The sequence below is a fragment of the Corapipo altera genome, unplaced genomic scaffold (genome assembly GCF_003945725.1).
Source record: "Corapipo altera isolate COAL_440 unplaced genomic scaffold, ASM394572v1 23, whole genome shotgun sequence".
NCBI lineage: Eukaryota > Metazoa > Chordata > Aves > Passeriformes > Pipridae > Corapipo > Corapipo altera.
The window spans coordinates 12,320,792-12,336,125 of NW_020884878.1; the positions used below are offsets into that span (position 1 = coordinate 12,320,792).

At 41.4% G+C, this 15,334-nt stretch overlaps 2 protein-coding genes across 3 annotated transcripts in view; one reads left to right on the forward strand and one right to left on the reverse strand.

Moving 5' to 3' along the window:
- Positions 1-2,891, forward strand: part of NRDE2 (NRDE-2, necessary for RNA interference, domain containing) — a 30,238-nt gene extending 27,347 nt beyond the window's left edge. For both annotated transcript variants that reach the window (XM_027637813.1, XM_027637810.1), the window contains exons 13-14: positions 1,910-1,981; positions 2,639-2,891. In XM_027637813.1, the coding sequence (XP_027493614.1) occupies positions 1,910-1,981; positions 2,639-2,764 (198 nt within the window). In that variant the 3' untranslated portion in view covers positions 2,765-2,891. The remainder of the gene's footprint in view (positions 1-1,909; positions 1,982-2,638) is intronic.
- A 3,289-nt stretch (positions 2,892-6,180) lies between these two features.
- Positions 6,181-15,133, reverse strand: PSMC1 (proteasome 26S subunit, ATPase 1). Its single transcript, XM_027638057.1, has 11 exons — positions 15,058-15,133; positions 14,590-14,643; positions 13,661-13,757; positions 13,123-13,247; positions 12,463-12,648; positions 12,085-12,213; positions 11,109-11,205; positions 10,707-10,896; positions 9,547-9,698; positions 7,216-7,370; positions 6,181-6,482 (listed from the first exon to the last, which is right to left on the reverse strand). Exons 1-11 carry the CDS (start codon positions 15,058-15,060, stop codon positions 6,348-6,350), a joined length of 1,323 nt encoding a protein of 440 aa, XP_027493858.1. The 5' UTR covers positions 15,061-15,133; the 3' UTR covers positions 6,181-6,347.
- Positions 15,134-15,334: the final 201 nt, after the last annotated feature.

Consider the following 15,334-nt stretch of genomic DNA (forward strand, 5'->3'; position numbering starts at 1 on the left):
TCTCCTTGTTGAACTTTGAGGTTCCTGTCAGCTGATTTCTCTATCCCATTGTGTTCCCTCTGGATGGCAGCATGACCCTCGGGTGTATCAGCTACGCCCTCTGCAAGCTTGCTGAGGGTGTACTCTGCACCATTAGCCAGGTCGTTAACAAACATGTTAAATGACATTGGACCCAATACTGTCCCCAGGGGCACTGCTAATTACTGGCCTCCAACTAGACTTGTTCCATGGATCTCCACCCTCTGGGCCCAGACTTTAAGACAGCTTTCCATCTGTCTTGCTGTCTGTGCATCCAACTCTTACTTTAGCTGCTTGTTTAGGAGGATCTTATGGGAGACAATATCAAAAGGCCTTACTGAAGTCCAGATAGACAATGTCCACTTGTGATTGTTCAGCCTGGAGGAGTGAAGGGTCCTGGAACATACTGTCAATGTATAGAAATACCTCATAAGAGGGTGTGAAGAGAGCCAGACTCTTCTCAGTACTGCCCAGTGACAGGACAAGAGGCAAAAGCCACAAGCTGAATCAATATATCAAATTCTGTTTAGACATCAGAAAAAGGTTTTTTACTGTAAGGGTTGTGAAACACTGGAAGTGGTGGTTTGGAGGTTATGTAGTCTCTATCCACAGAGATGTGGTTCTGAGCAGCCTGCTTTCGCTGTCCCTGCTTTGAGCAGAGGGCTTGGAGCACACGGTCTCCAGAGCTCCCTTCCAACCTCAGTGACTGTGAAGAATGCAAAGGCAGAATGTTACAGAAAGCTCTTTGCAGAACTGCAGCCCTGGGTTTCCTGTGAGTGAGTGAAATTCATTGCTGTTCAGTAAAAGGAGAGACTGGATATGGCACTTACTGCCGTGGTCTAGTTGACAAGGTGGTGTTCGTTCAAAGTTTGGACTCTGTGGTCTCAGAGGTGTTTTCCAACCTAATAGATTCTGTGATTCTGATTGCACCAGAAAAGCACAAGTGTCTACAACCAATGTATCAATAATATGAAAAATAATTTCTATATTTTAAAACTTGACAAGGAACAAGTTGCTGATTTTTAGCAACAGTACTGATGTAGTCAGAACAAAAGAAAAGGTAAATTCATAATGGAAGATCTCTTCTTCTCCAAAGATCACAAAATATTTAATGTGTTTTCAGTACTTTGAAATTGGTGCTTTTTTAGGTTTACCATAAAATTGCATTTGTGAAGTGTTTTTCAAAGTTTTTCAATTCAAAAGATTTCTTCACAGAAATTGTGTAATTATTTCTATCTGTAACTGGGATGGCTGAAGCTAAGGAGACTGTTCAGCACTCTGACCTCTGCTGCCTTTCTCTTCTAAATTTCATGATAGCTGTGTGCTCTATACTTGTATGACATAGTTAAATGGATACTTTGAGGAAGAAGTTTTAACTCCTTCCAGACAGATACTAATTTGTCATATACATTTTTATATGTAAGGAGGTTCAGCCTTACCAAGCTTCTGCTCAGTAAGAACATGTATGTGTGTGGTCTCTTCAGTGCATAACACCAATGGATTATCACCTGCACTGTACCAAAGATGCTCTTGTGCAGTGTATGTGTAGCATATCAGATATAAATGTTGGTTAATAATCTGCACTCCTGCATTATTATCTAGGCAAAGGTACTGACTCGAACTGAAATACTCAGCAGAGGTTCTTTCTGTGAGTTCTTGTTCTGTTATTTGTCATACAAGTAAAGTCCTGAAACTCCTTAAAGACATCTGAAGAGTGTAACCAGTGTAACGTGACAAATTGAATAGCTACCACAAGATATAATAATAAAGATTCCCCAGCAGCAGAAGAACTCTGAGCTTTTCAGCAGTCATTTCTTTATCTCAGAGGTAATTGTTTCATTATTTCAGCTATTACTGCACTGAATTATGAACATTTCTTTTTCTTGCACAGGCTTCACTAGGAAAAAAAGAAAAAAGTAAAGGATTGTTTTATAAAGCCCTTCAAAACTGTCCTTGGGCAAAGGTAGGCACAGAAAACATGTAAACCTATCATATTCTAATTTATGAAGTTCTGTATTTGAAAAAAAGCTAGACTTTAGTAGCTGTTGTACTGAGTTATATGCAAATGAAAGAAGAAATTGCTGAGGAAGTACTGTTAAGATTTTCTGCAAATAAGAGATGCATCTGAAATGGAAACATGGTTAGTACTCAGTGCCGTTTGTGTTTCAGGACACAAAAGTGTTGCGTTGCATTGAGGCACGGCAGTAATAAGTCCTGTGTGATCTAGAAGTGAATGAGTCTTTCAGACTGTGTTTTATCATGAGCATGGTAGTACCAGAAATATATAGGCAAATAAAAATGTATATAGTTAATAGTATAGAAAATTATTGAGGAACACCTGCAACTCCTCAAGTAATGTCTGTATATGCTGCAAATGCTCCAGTGCCTCTTGACTTCTGTTTTATCTTTTTAAATAAAGTTATTTAGTAAAAGTTGGAAGTCTCTTGATAAAGCATCTACTTGGCTGTCACTGTAGAAGTACTAATTCTGTTTGTATTATTTTAAAGTAGTATATATTTCTTATGTTCTTGCTACAGAGTTGTTGCCTGTCTTCTTACTTTATACTGTTTCTCGCTGTGATAGAAAGATGGCACAGCAAACATTCTTGTTGCCTTTTCAGGTGCTCTATATGGATGCAGTAGAATATTTCCCTGATGATGTGCAAGAGACACTCGATCTAATGACCGAAAAAGAATTGAGAGTGAGGGTACCTATGGAAGAGCTGGATCTACTATTAGAGATTTAAAAGAAGACTGCAGAAATGGAGAAAGTTCAGAAGCTACTTCCAAAGCTAACAGTTAGATCCATTTGTTTTCACACAGGAATTCTGTTGGCACATTGGTACTATGTACTTTCTTTTAATTTTTTTAAAATATAATCAAGGACTGCTTTTTGCCCACAAAAATGCATCCACTACTTCTCTGAAGTAGTGCTGGCTCCCACAGAAGGATACCCTCTAAATAGCCTCCTGCTGAACGTTGCCCAGTTTCTTATTCTGTTGTTTGAAATTACATTCCCTAGGGTTCAACAGAGGTTCAGTATATGCCAACTATGGTTTGGTGAGCAGCACAGGAAATAAACATCTGCCAAATGGATGCTCCACTGTCCTCCAGTTGGCAGACTTCAGTAATTTCCTTCAGCTTGGTATGCGTGTGTGTATATAACTACTAAGTCAAACATCTGTACATATCCTGTGAGTAAAAGATAAATCTTTGCTTGATCAGGCACCTATTTTGGACTTGTATAATTTGACAGATGACCATTTTAATACAAATATTTATGAAAAATATACCAGAATATTTGAAAATTCAAAAGGAACTTGTTTTTTGTTTATTAATAGAACTGTAAGTGTATTAAAAATGAAAATGTGTCCATAATGCATCTCTAAGAAGCTCACTTCTAAACAAGTTTTTGTAATTGATTACTTGCTTTTGACCCAAATCCAGGCAATCATCATAAGAGAAGGCAGAATAGGCAAAACATGATTGTTTAAATAGTAGCTTCTATTCCAAGACTCTTTGGTCAAACTCGTAGAGAAGTCATATGAAATATGGTAACAATTTAAGGATACAGTTATGTTATATATTTATTTTATAAGACAGAATATGCTGAAATATGGAAAAGACTGTTTAGCATCTCTACTCTTGAGACTTAAGAACTCAGATATTGGATCTTCATCTGAAAAGAGGGTACCTGCAGTCACTGAATACCCAGAACTGCTTCAGATGTTTTTCAGGAAAAAACTTAATTGTCACTAACAGCACTAAAATAATTGGTATCATCCAGCTGGTGAGATGTGATGACATGTGAAACTATGTCTGGACAAAGCCATACAACCTGTGGTTTGGGTTTGCCTGTAGCACCACAATACAAGATAGAATACATTTTAGTTCAGGCTGCACTTCATTTATTCCTTTATAAAATTATTTTAAATGTTACAGGGAATATGTATAATTTTAAATGGCCTTACAGCACTTCGGAAGAGCCTTATTATATTGCTGCAGTTCCAAGTGATGCTGGTTTTGCTGTGGAAGTAATTGATTAGGCTTTGTGAGAAATAAGTATTTTATATTTTAAATCTGTGCTTCTTAAAAAAAAAAGACAGCTCCTGAAATGGAGGTAGAAGTTACTCTGTGTCTGAACAGTAACATGACAAATTATGCCCGTGTTTGTTTATGCTTTCCCATCAAATCAGAACGCTGTTTCCTCTGAAGCCCTGAAAGGGCCGTGGAGTGGGGATCAGCTTGATTGTGCTCCTGCACAATCCTGCACAGAGCAGCCCAGGTTGGGAGGGACCTTGAAAGATCATCTAGTCCAACATTTTGTGAGACAGGGAGCCTAGGTGAGATTACCTAGCACTGTCTCCAGTCACAGCTGAAAACTTCCAGTGATGGCAGAAGTTAGTTCTGTTTCAATCACTTCTCTCTTCCTCCCATCCTGTCCCCTGAGTCCTTTCCTTTGCATTGCTTTTCCCAATCCAGCGCTTGCGCTGCTTCCTTCACTTAGGTGGTCAGAGGCTGCTCACTTCCTGGAGCTCATGGAGTCTTGCCCAATTTAGTCTCCAGTAGCTTTTTCTGTCCTGTTCACTTTCTCCTGATCTTTATTACTTTTGTCTTGATCTTGGGACTCTATTTCAGAAATGCTGGCCAAAGAGGTGTAAGTCAAATTCTACTGCAAAAGGTAAGAACCAAATTTCCAAATATGTTTGCTTTTCAGTTCCTGTGGTGGCAGACATGGTTCCAGAACAGAGTCCTTGGATTTGCTTAATGCAATGCAGCTTTTCTTCAGGGAGCTGAACCAACCTCTTTGTGGCTGTTGCTTCTAGCCAGAATTAACAGCTGTGTCCCAAATAAAAAGTGCCTTGCTCTCCAGACATCTTAAAGCTTTTCAGCCCCTCAAGCAATGATGAGAGCAACTGCCATGATTAGAAAGTGCTAAAAAATCCTTGGCTTTTTGTGACCTTTCCAAGGAGACAGATCTCCTAAGGTTTGTAAGAATGGGTAATAAAACTTGTTTTTCTATCTGCAGGGTTTCTGTCATCCAGATTAAATAAAAGGCTCCATTCATCTGTAGGGTTTGTTTTTAACAATGAGCCACATAATTTTTACATGGAAAAATGAAATCTCTTGGCCTTGGTGCTACCATTGTTGTTACAGCACTGGCAGTTATCAAAGGCACTGCTCTGTGTGTAACTCTACTCTCTTACTAGCCAGCATTTGCTCCCAGTTTCCAGAACAAAGACTGCACATTGCTTAACTGTGGTCTGTATATGGAACTTTTATATAAACCTTAAACTTCACATGTAAAACATTTGGAAACTTATTCCTTAGAACTTCACAAGTCCTTCACAGAAGTACACTATACAGGATACTTCGTAAGTAGTATATGCATGGCTACAACTGAGCCAATAGAAATCTAACCCCTATGGAGACGAAGCTGCAGACAACAGATTTGTGTAGATGGGAAGAATTCAAGATTATGCTGCAGAACACCAAGTGTGACTTGTAGTTTGAATTTCTATGTGCAATCTGCTGTGTGACAGACTCAGCACCTCCAGCACCTAGGCTGGCCAATGCCTGTGCCTGACCGGTGTGCACGTGGGCAGTGTGGGGCTCTAGAACCTGTTCCTACTGTGCTTCGTTCCTTTCAGAGACATTACCTAGCTTGGATGTTTATGTAATGAACTGTAACCCTCTTGGGAAAAACAAATTTATAGACTAATATCACAAGTACCTTATCCAAACATGTTTGGATCTTTAAGATTAGTAATGAGTGTCCATCTTGCTCTCTTACAGGCACAAGTGATAGAGATGGGTACTTTTAAAGTGTGTCTCAATGTTAAGGTCGCAAATTTGTCATTTATTTTGAGGTATATATGACATTGAGGTTACTCAAAAGTGACTTTTGTCTTAGTTAGCCCCTAAAAACAAGAAGGTAATTAAGAGCAGCAGCAATGCTGCAGTAGAAGTAAGAGACTGCCATGCCTAAGGAGTACTAGAGGTGGGGCTCCTGCACTGCTCCCTGCCTGGCAAGGTGTGGGTCACTCAGACAAGCACTCATGAGTGACAAGCACTCATGAGTCACCAGCACTTTCTCTTGAAGGTAAGTCTAATAATTCAACAGACAGTTCCATGTAAATAGCAGGGCTTTGTCACCCAAGTGGTTCAATTCAAATAAATGTTTTATTGGGAAATGAAGAGTTACACTGACTGAAAAACCACAACCCACCAGCTTTTAACTTGTTCATGAATGAAAATCAGCTATGTGGTTTTACACAAGACTCTCATCAACACCGAGAGTTCCAGGTAGTCCCCACAGAGAGAGAGGACTTAAAGATACAGTCCCTCAGGGGTTCCCTCCTGCTTCTTGTAGAGAACGTTCTCTTTAGACTTTTTGAAATCTTCATTTGTTACTTTCATTCGCCGTTCCCTCAAAGCCATCAGTCCGGCTTCTGTACAAATTGCCTGCAACACAGAAAGCAAGAACAGTTACGGTTGCTCTGCAACCCCTTCGAGTCACACCTCTGAAGGCAGCTGCATCTTCATACTGCTCCAAAGACTGTAAAAGTGAGGAGTGTTAACAAAATCTATGTTCTGCAGTTTGATGCTGTTCAGTAGCACTGAAGCATGTAAAACAGGCTGGGTAAGGACAGAATAGTCAGAGGAACACTTCACTGACAGAAAGGCAGCTTTGTAACAACGGACCCAGCTCTGTGTGATCCTTCTGCAGGGAGATGAGATGTGATGTTGGTTTAAGCTCATGAGTGTGGTAACTCTAGCAAGGGCTTTAGAAAAGCCTGAAACTTCCTAATCTACAGTTAAATTTTTATCTGCTTGCAACATATTCCCTAAAATTGCTTTTTATCCTGCACTATCTTAAGTAATATTTAATATACCTTACACAAAATTCCACATTCCCCTTTTTTGCACTTTGCTACTTTTAAAATTTCATATTCATATAACACAGGTATGTACTCTTATCAGCACAAGCTTCCTCATAATTATGTTTTTTTTTTAATTTCCCACTTGTACAGCAGAGTACATGTCATGCATAAAAGGTATTTTAAAGCCATCCAACTGTCCCTCAGTAACATAAACACAAGGAACTAGAGAACAGATCAACAGACAACAGTTTTGGATGCAGTAAAAATGAGATTGAAATTTTGCTTTGAAGTGAAGAATGGTGATGTGCACTGACCTTAATATCTGCACCACTGAGATCATCTTTTGCCATAATCAGCTCATCCAAAGTCACATCATCTGCCAACGTCATTCTGCTTGTGTGAATCTGGAAGATTCGTTTCTTCGTCTTTTCATCAGGTAGAGGGAACTCTATTTTCCTATCAATACGTCCTGTGCAAAAAAAAAAGTTCAGTCCTAGGTTTTTTGCATGGAACTGTTGGAAACAGAGCAGAAAGAACATCTGAAGATCTGACTGACAGCAACTGTTTCACTGGGGTGTGTCCAGAGCAAGGCAAAGGAGCTGGTGAATGGCCTGGAGCACAAGTCTTATGAGGAGCAGCTGAGGGAGCTGGGAGTGTTCAGCCTGGAGGAGGCTCGGGGGAGACCTTATCACTCTACAGCTACCTAAAAGGAGGCTGTAGACAGGTGGGGGTTGGTCTCTTCTACCAGGTAACAGGCAATAGGTCAAGAGAAAATGGCCTCAAGTTGCACCAGGGGAGGTTTAGACTGAATACTGGGAAAAATTTCTTCACGGTTGTCAAGCATTGGAAGAGGTTCCTCAGGGAAGTGATGGAACCACCATCCCTGGAAGTGCTCAGAAGAGATGTACGTGTGGCACGTGGGGGCATGGCTTAGTGGTGGAGTCGGCCATGTTAGCTTAATGGTTGGACTGAATGATCTTAAAGGTTCTTTCCAACCTAAACAATTCTATGATTCTTCATGCCACAGTGAATCATGTCTTAGAGCAGAAAGTGAGATCAGACTATTTGCAATGAACAGGAAGCTACTGGAGCTGAAAGATACTGTGATGCTGAAACAGTCTGTCAGTGCAGGCAAGAGAGACCCCCTCACCTTGGAAACATAAGAAACCTTCCCATTGTATCACAGCACAGAAAAGTGTTAATGAAATACGTATGTTCTTGTAATATATTTCGTTCTACACTGCAATTACATTTAGCTCTGAAATTTAATTTTCTGTCACACACACAGAGAAGATAAATCACTATGCCAACTTGAATAACTCTTCCTCCTTATAAAAAAACCCTAAAAGACAAACCAGAAACAAAACCAAAATCAAACACTCCTAACTGAAGAAGAAAGATTTTACAAAAGTAGTTTTGTTGCAAGTCCCTACCCGCTGTTCCCTCTGTCAGTAGGGACTTTGGATGTTCTGGTACCCATTGTTTCAGCTGAGCAATCTTTTGAAAAATATTTTCTGTCTCCAAATCACTCCTGTTTTTCTTTAAAACATCTTTTCTAAAAAGGGTGATAGCACCACATCAGACAACTCAGACTATGATACACAATGGTAAATCAGTCCACCGAGCTGCTAGAAGTGCCCTGGTTGCTCAAGCAGTGGTTGTAATTTACTTAAATACCAGATACACAGGTGTAGGAAGTTCCCTTCCAACAACTTCCAGATCATCTTAGCTGTCTTTCAATACTGGCATAGTATTATCTCCTCTGTACTCTAACAGCACTGGGTTTGAGTTGAAGGGTCTAAAGCTAAGATGGTGACAAAACCAGACTTTTTTGGAAAAACATAAGCATACCTCAGCAACTTTATACTGTGAAGTTTTTTATTCTAACTCCTCAGGTCTAGTCTGGTGACTGTTCAGAGTAGTTCTTTGACAATTTCATCTTAAGTTATCTTTACTCTTTATCTTAACTCTGTTACTTTAGGAGTATCTTTACAACTTAGGATACTTACTTACAACTTCAATATTTACTTGAAGGTAAATCCTTTGATCTCTGTGTTGCTCTCTACCTTCCGATTTAACAGACACCACAGACGTTATGTCTCAGTACATTTTTAGTGGCCATTTAGAAATACTACCTGTCCCTGTTCAAGCTCAACATGTAACATACACATCTCCCTCACCCCCCAAACGGCAGTGTACCAGGTCAATAAGAAAGCAGCCTGGTTTCCTTGCACCAGAATCCAGGCTGTCTCCCTTAAGGCTTAGGCTCTCATCCCTGAAGCACAGGTGGTGCTGCCCTACCTTCCCCAGCTGCTGCAGGTGCTAGTGAAATGCTGCTGCTGCTGCACGTGGCTTGTCTTAACAACTAGTTAAAATGGCTGTGCCACCTTCACAGAAAGGAATAATATTCAAATTGTTATGTATATGCCAGAGGAATTAACACATTTCTTCTCTTCTTAGGTTTTTCTCCTATTTGGAAGCTTGTAAATAGGTTCCAATTTTAACAGATGCACCAGCAGAGATGAGATGGTGAATAAGGACAAAGCAGTAACTTGCATTCTTTTTACCTGCCTGAGTTTGTCAAGTTTAGACAAGTCCTTTCACAAGAAAAGTGGCTTAAGCATACACAGCAGGGTGTCCCTTACCTGGCCTAATTAAAGCTGGGTCCAGTGTTTCTATTCTGTTTGTAGCCATAATAACTTTAACATCTCCCCGAGAGTCAAACCCATCCAGCTGGTTCAGCAGTTCCAACATTGTGCGCTGGATCTCTCTCTCACCACCTGAATTTGAATCATACCTTTAAGAAAAAGAGCACAGTCAGAAAAAGCACCATGTAAACTGCCACAAAGTGGCAAAGTGCAGGGGGAAGGGGTATTTTTTTAAACATCCACAGGGTATTTTTTTTTCACATTTAATGTTTATGCTTACAAAACAAAACGCAAGTTTTCAGAATCATTGTGGCATCTAAGTACATAAAGAGACTATTCTTGTTGCTGGGGAATCAACAATCATCATACAAAGGAAATATATTCTTTTTCCACAGTTTGTTACATATTTGGAAATATCTTCTTTCCTCCCAACAAAATTAACACAAAAAGAGGCAAAAACCTAATTCTTAAAAGCATATGCATCCATACATTGGGGAGCAGCTGCCTATACTGGCACTTTGGGCTAGTGGCTGTGTATGTATATGAGCACTTTCTAATTTATTTAGAAAACACTGACTACTTTAAAGACTATTTGTATTGGACAGTTCCAACAAGCCTACAGAATTTTCAAAGTAATACAGCTTGGATATGGGCTCAACAACAGTTTAGTGTGGCATAAGCAATGCTTCTCCAGGACAGTAACTTACTGTGTAATGTTCTCAGAGCATAGGTTTTTAGCCAGAGAGGCAAATGACAAATGGATATACTGTGTACTAAGTATTCTGCTTTATTGTTGGATCGCTAAAGCCAATTACTGTACACTTGGATTTGCAGTTAGGGGATCCCATATGCACATATACACAGCATGTCTTTCTGGTTCTGACTCTCTCTCATAGAGATGCCCTCAGGGAGCAAGCGAGCAGAGGTTAAGTCTCCGGTCATGTCTATTTAATATGAAAATATTGCAATATATTTTGGTTCCAAAGAAGTTATTTGAAGTGTTAGTTATTAAAAATGCTTACATCAACAATAGCATATGAAAACAGTAGCAGAACTAGGAAACTGAGTCTCAGTGTAGTTGCAAAGGAGCGTTTCTAGTAAAGCCCTCGTTGTCCCTGGCAATACCCGTGTGTGAGGTGGGAGCTCAGACACTGTACCTCTTTGTTCCAATGGCATCGATTTCGTCGATGAAGACGATGGATGGAGCGTGTTCCTCTGCCACGCGGAACAGCTCCCGCACGAGCTTCGGGCCGTCACCCAAGTACTTCTGTATGAGCTCTGAGCCAACCACTCTCAGGAAGGTTGCTGAAGTCTGGTTTGCCACTGCTTTGGCGAGTAAAGTTTTACCTATTTTTAGATGAAAGAAATATTGTAATTAGTTTGCAGAGGGGGGAGAGAAAGGAAAGAAGGGGAAGGGAGGAAGGCAGAGAGGGAGGAGTGCCTTAACAAAACAGTCATGTGACATTTGTGACAGACTTGGCAATGCTTTAAATACTGACCAAGCATAATTTATTTTACTTGTGTTATCTCAGCACAGATGTTACTACACTGTAAAATACCTGTGCCAGGTGGTCCATACAGAATGACTCCTTTGGGTGGCTTTATACCCATCTCTTCATAATATTCAGGGTGGGTAAGAGGAAGCTCCACAGACTCCTGCAGCACAAGAAAAACAAACGTATGTTTTTATAAAGATCTGTGGGGATCTCCAGAACAGCACTCCTAAAAGTAATAAAGGCAAAAAGAACTTAACTGATTTCAAGACAGACCTTGAAAAGCATAGGTCTCTGTTGCCTCCAATCCTAAGGCAGGCAACTACTCTATTTGCACAACTTTTCCCATTATTTCTGTTTGACATGTGGAAGAGGAGCAGTTGAATGTTTCCCCTCTTCCAACCTCAATGTATCATGCTGAATTTAGAGCCCCATGAGGGATCCACTCATGGAGGACCCTGGGGCAGGGGGACACATTATGGAAGGATGCCTTCTGTAAACTCTTACCAGGGACTACAGATCAGTATTTTAAGAGCATTTGTGGTTTTGGACACCTACCCAAAGCAAAAGGTCTGAGCTTCACTAGGGTTCAGGCACAGCTCTGCTGGTAGAAAACACCCCCTCACCCCCAACCAAACAACAAATGAATGCAAACACAAAACAAGCCAAGCACTAAATCCTCAGATCGCAGGGCATCAGACACTCAAAACAACGTCTGCACTTTTTACAATTTAACTCTAACTGCAAAAATCATTAACTTTATATGTTGCAAAATAATAAGTTGTTGGAGAGATTTTACAAGCTCTGGGCTCTACAGGTTCCAGAGCAACTGTGAAATGTTCCTGTGCATGCAGCTGTTGAAGATCCACTTAAAAGACTGAGGTCCACGAGCCTGCCCAGTGAAATCAAATGAAGAAATGCACTCTAGCAAGATACAAACCACCACTACATGAAAGCAGCTGGTCCTGCTGTTTCCCTTTTGAGCTCCTAACACAACAGCTACATTGTTGGCTTACTTAACTCTGTGAGCACAACTGAATACCTTGATTTCTTGAATCTGGTTGTCAAGGCCACCAATGTCAGCGTATGTTTCTTGAGGAGCTTTCTCTACTTTCATCACAGTCACTAAAGGGTCTGTGTCATCCATCAGGACTCCTATCACAGCATGAACCTAATTCAAGAATTAAGAGTTGTCAAAGAAGGCAGGCACCATTATGAATACAGTTCAAACCTAATCTCAGTGCCCCTCTATTTAGGTGTGTGAAATGCACACTCAGCATACATGCATACATACATATATACGTATGTACATGCATACATACAAAACAGCATTCTCTCTCCTGTGGTTCTCAGAAAAAAAAGGCAAGTTAAAAACAATACAAGAACTTGTAAGAAACTTAATTTTATAAAAACAACTCACCTTGTGATTTAGCAAAACAGAACAGCCTGGCTCCAGCAGATCCTTGTCCACAAAGGACAGAATACTGACATAGTGTTCTGATCCTACCGACGTGGACACGATGGCGTGGTTGTCATCAATGATCTCCTCCAAGGTACCCACGGACATCGGTGTTCCCCTCAGATCGTCCACCTTGGATCTTTCTTCCTGTTGTTAAGGGAATTGAAGAAAAGACAACACAGGCAAAAAACCTTCTTGTACAACACTGGCTCAACAATTCAGACAAAACATAACAAAACCAGTCTTTCCTATTGTTGTTTTGCTGCCACAAAAGGCATAAAAGCAGAAGCCAATAACAAAACCCACTATTATTTTAGTCCTACCCTACGGACTCTACTATATGGATGTGAATAAGTAGAATATTCTTTCTCTGTTGATGGATATCTGGGGGCTACACTTTGGCAGAGCATTAAGAAACAAAAAATCACCATGGCCTCATCTGTAGTAATCCATGCTTGGTTTAAAACCATTTAGCCAGTTAATGAAGAATTGTGATAAACCTAATATGTTTGTATCAACTTGCACATTCGTGGCACTTTATTTCCATTGCTTTGGTATGAAGTTCACATTAATTAGAGCACTTACTGTAACATTAGAAGCAACAGTTCACTCAAACCTCACCTCTTGTTTTTCTTCCAAAGGTTTCATCTGTTCTTGATTTCTGATAAATTCTTCCTCCATTAACAGATAATCTTTAATTCTCTCCAATTTCAACAATTTGAGTCTGCACTGTGTGTGAGGAGTCACTGTAACCAAAACAGAATGCCAGTATTTTAGACCAAGTTTGACATGGTACCAATTATTCACTAATTCATTTCCAGAAATCCTGGGGGTTTTTTTCTGGTAATAACTCCTACATAAGCAGTAGTCACTATTTTATTTGTCCTACTGCAATTCCAGACAAAAAACATATTTAAAGACAATGTTTTCTCTGAATTTTTTCTCATTTCAATTCCTTTCTCTCTTACTGGGAAATTCAGAGGCTGCATCTTGCAAAACAATAACCTTATTTTGTGGGGTTTTTTCCATGTTAACTAGAAACAAAATTCCATTTGGCTTTGTGTTTATGACCTGCCCAGAGCCAGACTAAAGGAGAGGACAGCTCCACACTTCCCAAAGAGCAAACAGCCGAGCACTGCTGGACAGGCAGAATGCTCACCCAGGGGCAGTTTGCTGGCAGCATCTGGTCCCTTTGTTTTCTTCTTCTTTTTCCCCACTCTGGTTGGAACCGGAGGTTCATATTTCTTCTTCTTATCCTTGTTCATAAAAAGAATTCCATGGAAAGAAAAAAGAAATCAGGATAATAACAATGAGAAAATACACACAGGTGTTAAGTGCACAAACTAAGAAAGAGCGCAAGGTGAAGGGCTTCATAACAAAACTGTCTCCTCAGGATCTACAGCGAGAAGCCCAAAAGACATGACTTTTATTTTTTACAAAAACATTTCTTCTCCTGCTTATTTTACACCTCCCTTTCTAATTTAAACTTCTGCCAGTTTTCAGTGAATACAGAACATGGAAGGCTCAAGCCTGATGCAAATCACAAACAAAACTAATACATGAGAGGATGACGAAAATATTGAATCTGAACTTTTCTGCTGCACTTCAATCAAAGGATAACACACTTTCAGTGTCCCAGCTTGGACACTGCCTGCCATGTACATTGTACATCCACTCCCAAATGAGACCAGCAAGGCCTCTAAAGGCCCAAAATATGAAGGATACACCTCATCCAGGTGACTGTATGATGTCACTTTCAACCCAAAATCAGTTCCTTAAGTGATAGCTTGAAGGCAATTAGTTTTTCTGAACCCTGACACATTTACAGCTTTATTCTTTTCAAAAATGAATTACTGTCAAGTAGCTTCGGTTTCCCTTAAGCGCCCTTTCCTATTTTTGAACAGCACCTGTCTTCTCCAATGCGCACTCAGAAGAGATAAAGGCATTCATCAGAGCCAGCAAGAGCACAGTTTTATGCAGTTCCAAATACAAGAATAATAATAATAAAAAAAAAGTCGTATAAAAAAGGCTACTGCAGCCAAGCTCTGTAGCAGCACACCTGTACTTCATCCTGTAAGTATTTGTTACCTTGTCATCCTTCTTGCTACCACCAGGACCGTGTCCACCGCTCTGACTTTGCCCCTAGATAAAAGGAAAAAAAAAACCAACAACAAAATAAAAAACCCCAAATGCGTGTACAGTTCTACGAATCGTGAGCCCAGGGGCAGTTCCATGTACAGAAACGCCGAAACTGCATTTCTCCCGTCTAAACGAAGCACTAATATACTCCAACCGGCTGCCCAAAGCCAGTAAACAAAGAGAATTGCCCTGCCCGGCCCGGCCCGGTCCCTCCGCCCGCGCTCCCCCCTGCCCGGCCTGCAGGTGCCGGCGGTGACTCCGCAAAACGCGAGGCGCTGGCGGCGGGTGCCCGAGGGGCGCGGCCGGCACAGCCCCGCCGTGCCCACAGCCCCGCCGTGCCCACAGCCCCGCCGTGCCCACAGCCCCGCCGTGCACCGCGGGCCGCGCTCCCGCCGGGCCGGGCCGAGCCCCGCTCACCATCGCCCGCCGCCGACAAGCGGAAACACTCCGACGGCACCGGGACGGGTCGGACGGCGTCACTACGGGCCGCGGCGAGGGACAAGCGCGGGCGGGGCCGAGCGGGTGTCAATCCGGCCGCGGCCGGGAGAGGGCGCGGTGTCCCCGCGGGTGCGGCTGGCCTTCGATGTGGGCCGTGGAACGGCGTGATCCACCCGAGCTCCCGGCTATGGATGGTGTGTCCCGCGTAGCCTTACCGGGGACAGCACCGGTACTCAACTGATTACTGCCTCACGGG

Coding starts and splice junctions, on each gene's coding strand:
- PSMC1 (XM_027638057.1), bottom strand. Junction 13,248..13,660: donor TGCCAGCAAACTGCCCCTGG/GTGAGCATTCTG, acceptor TTTTGGTTACAG/TGACTCCTCACACACAGTGC. Junction 11,206..12,084: donor ACCAGATTCAAGAAATCAAG/GTATTCAGTTGT, acceptor CTTGTGCTGCAG/GAGTCTGTGGAGCTTCCTCT.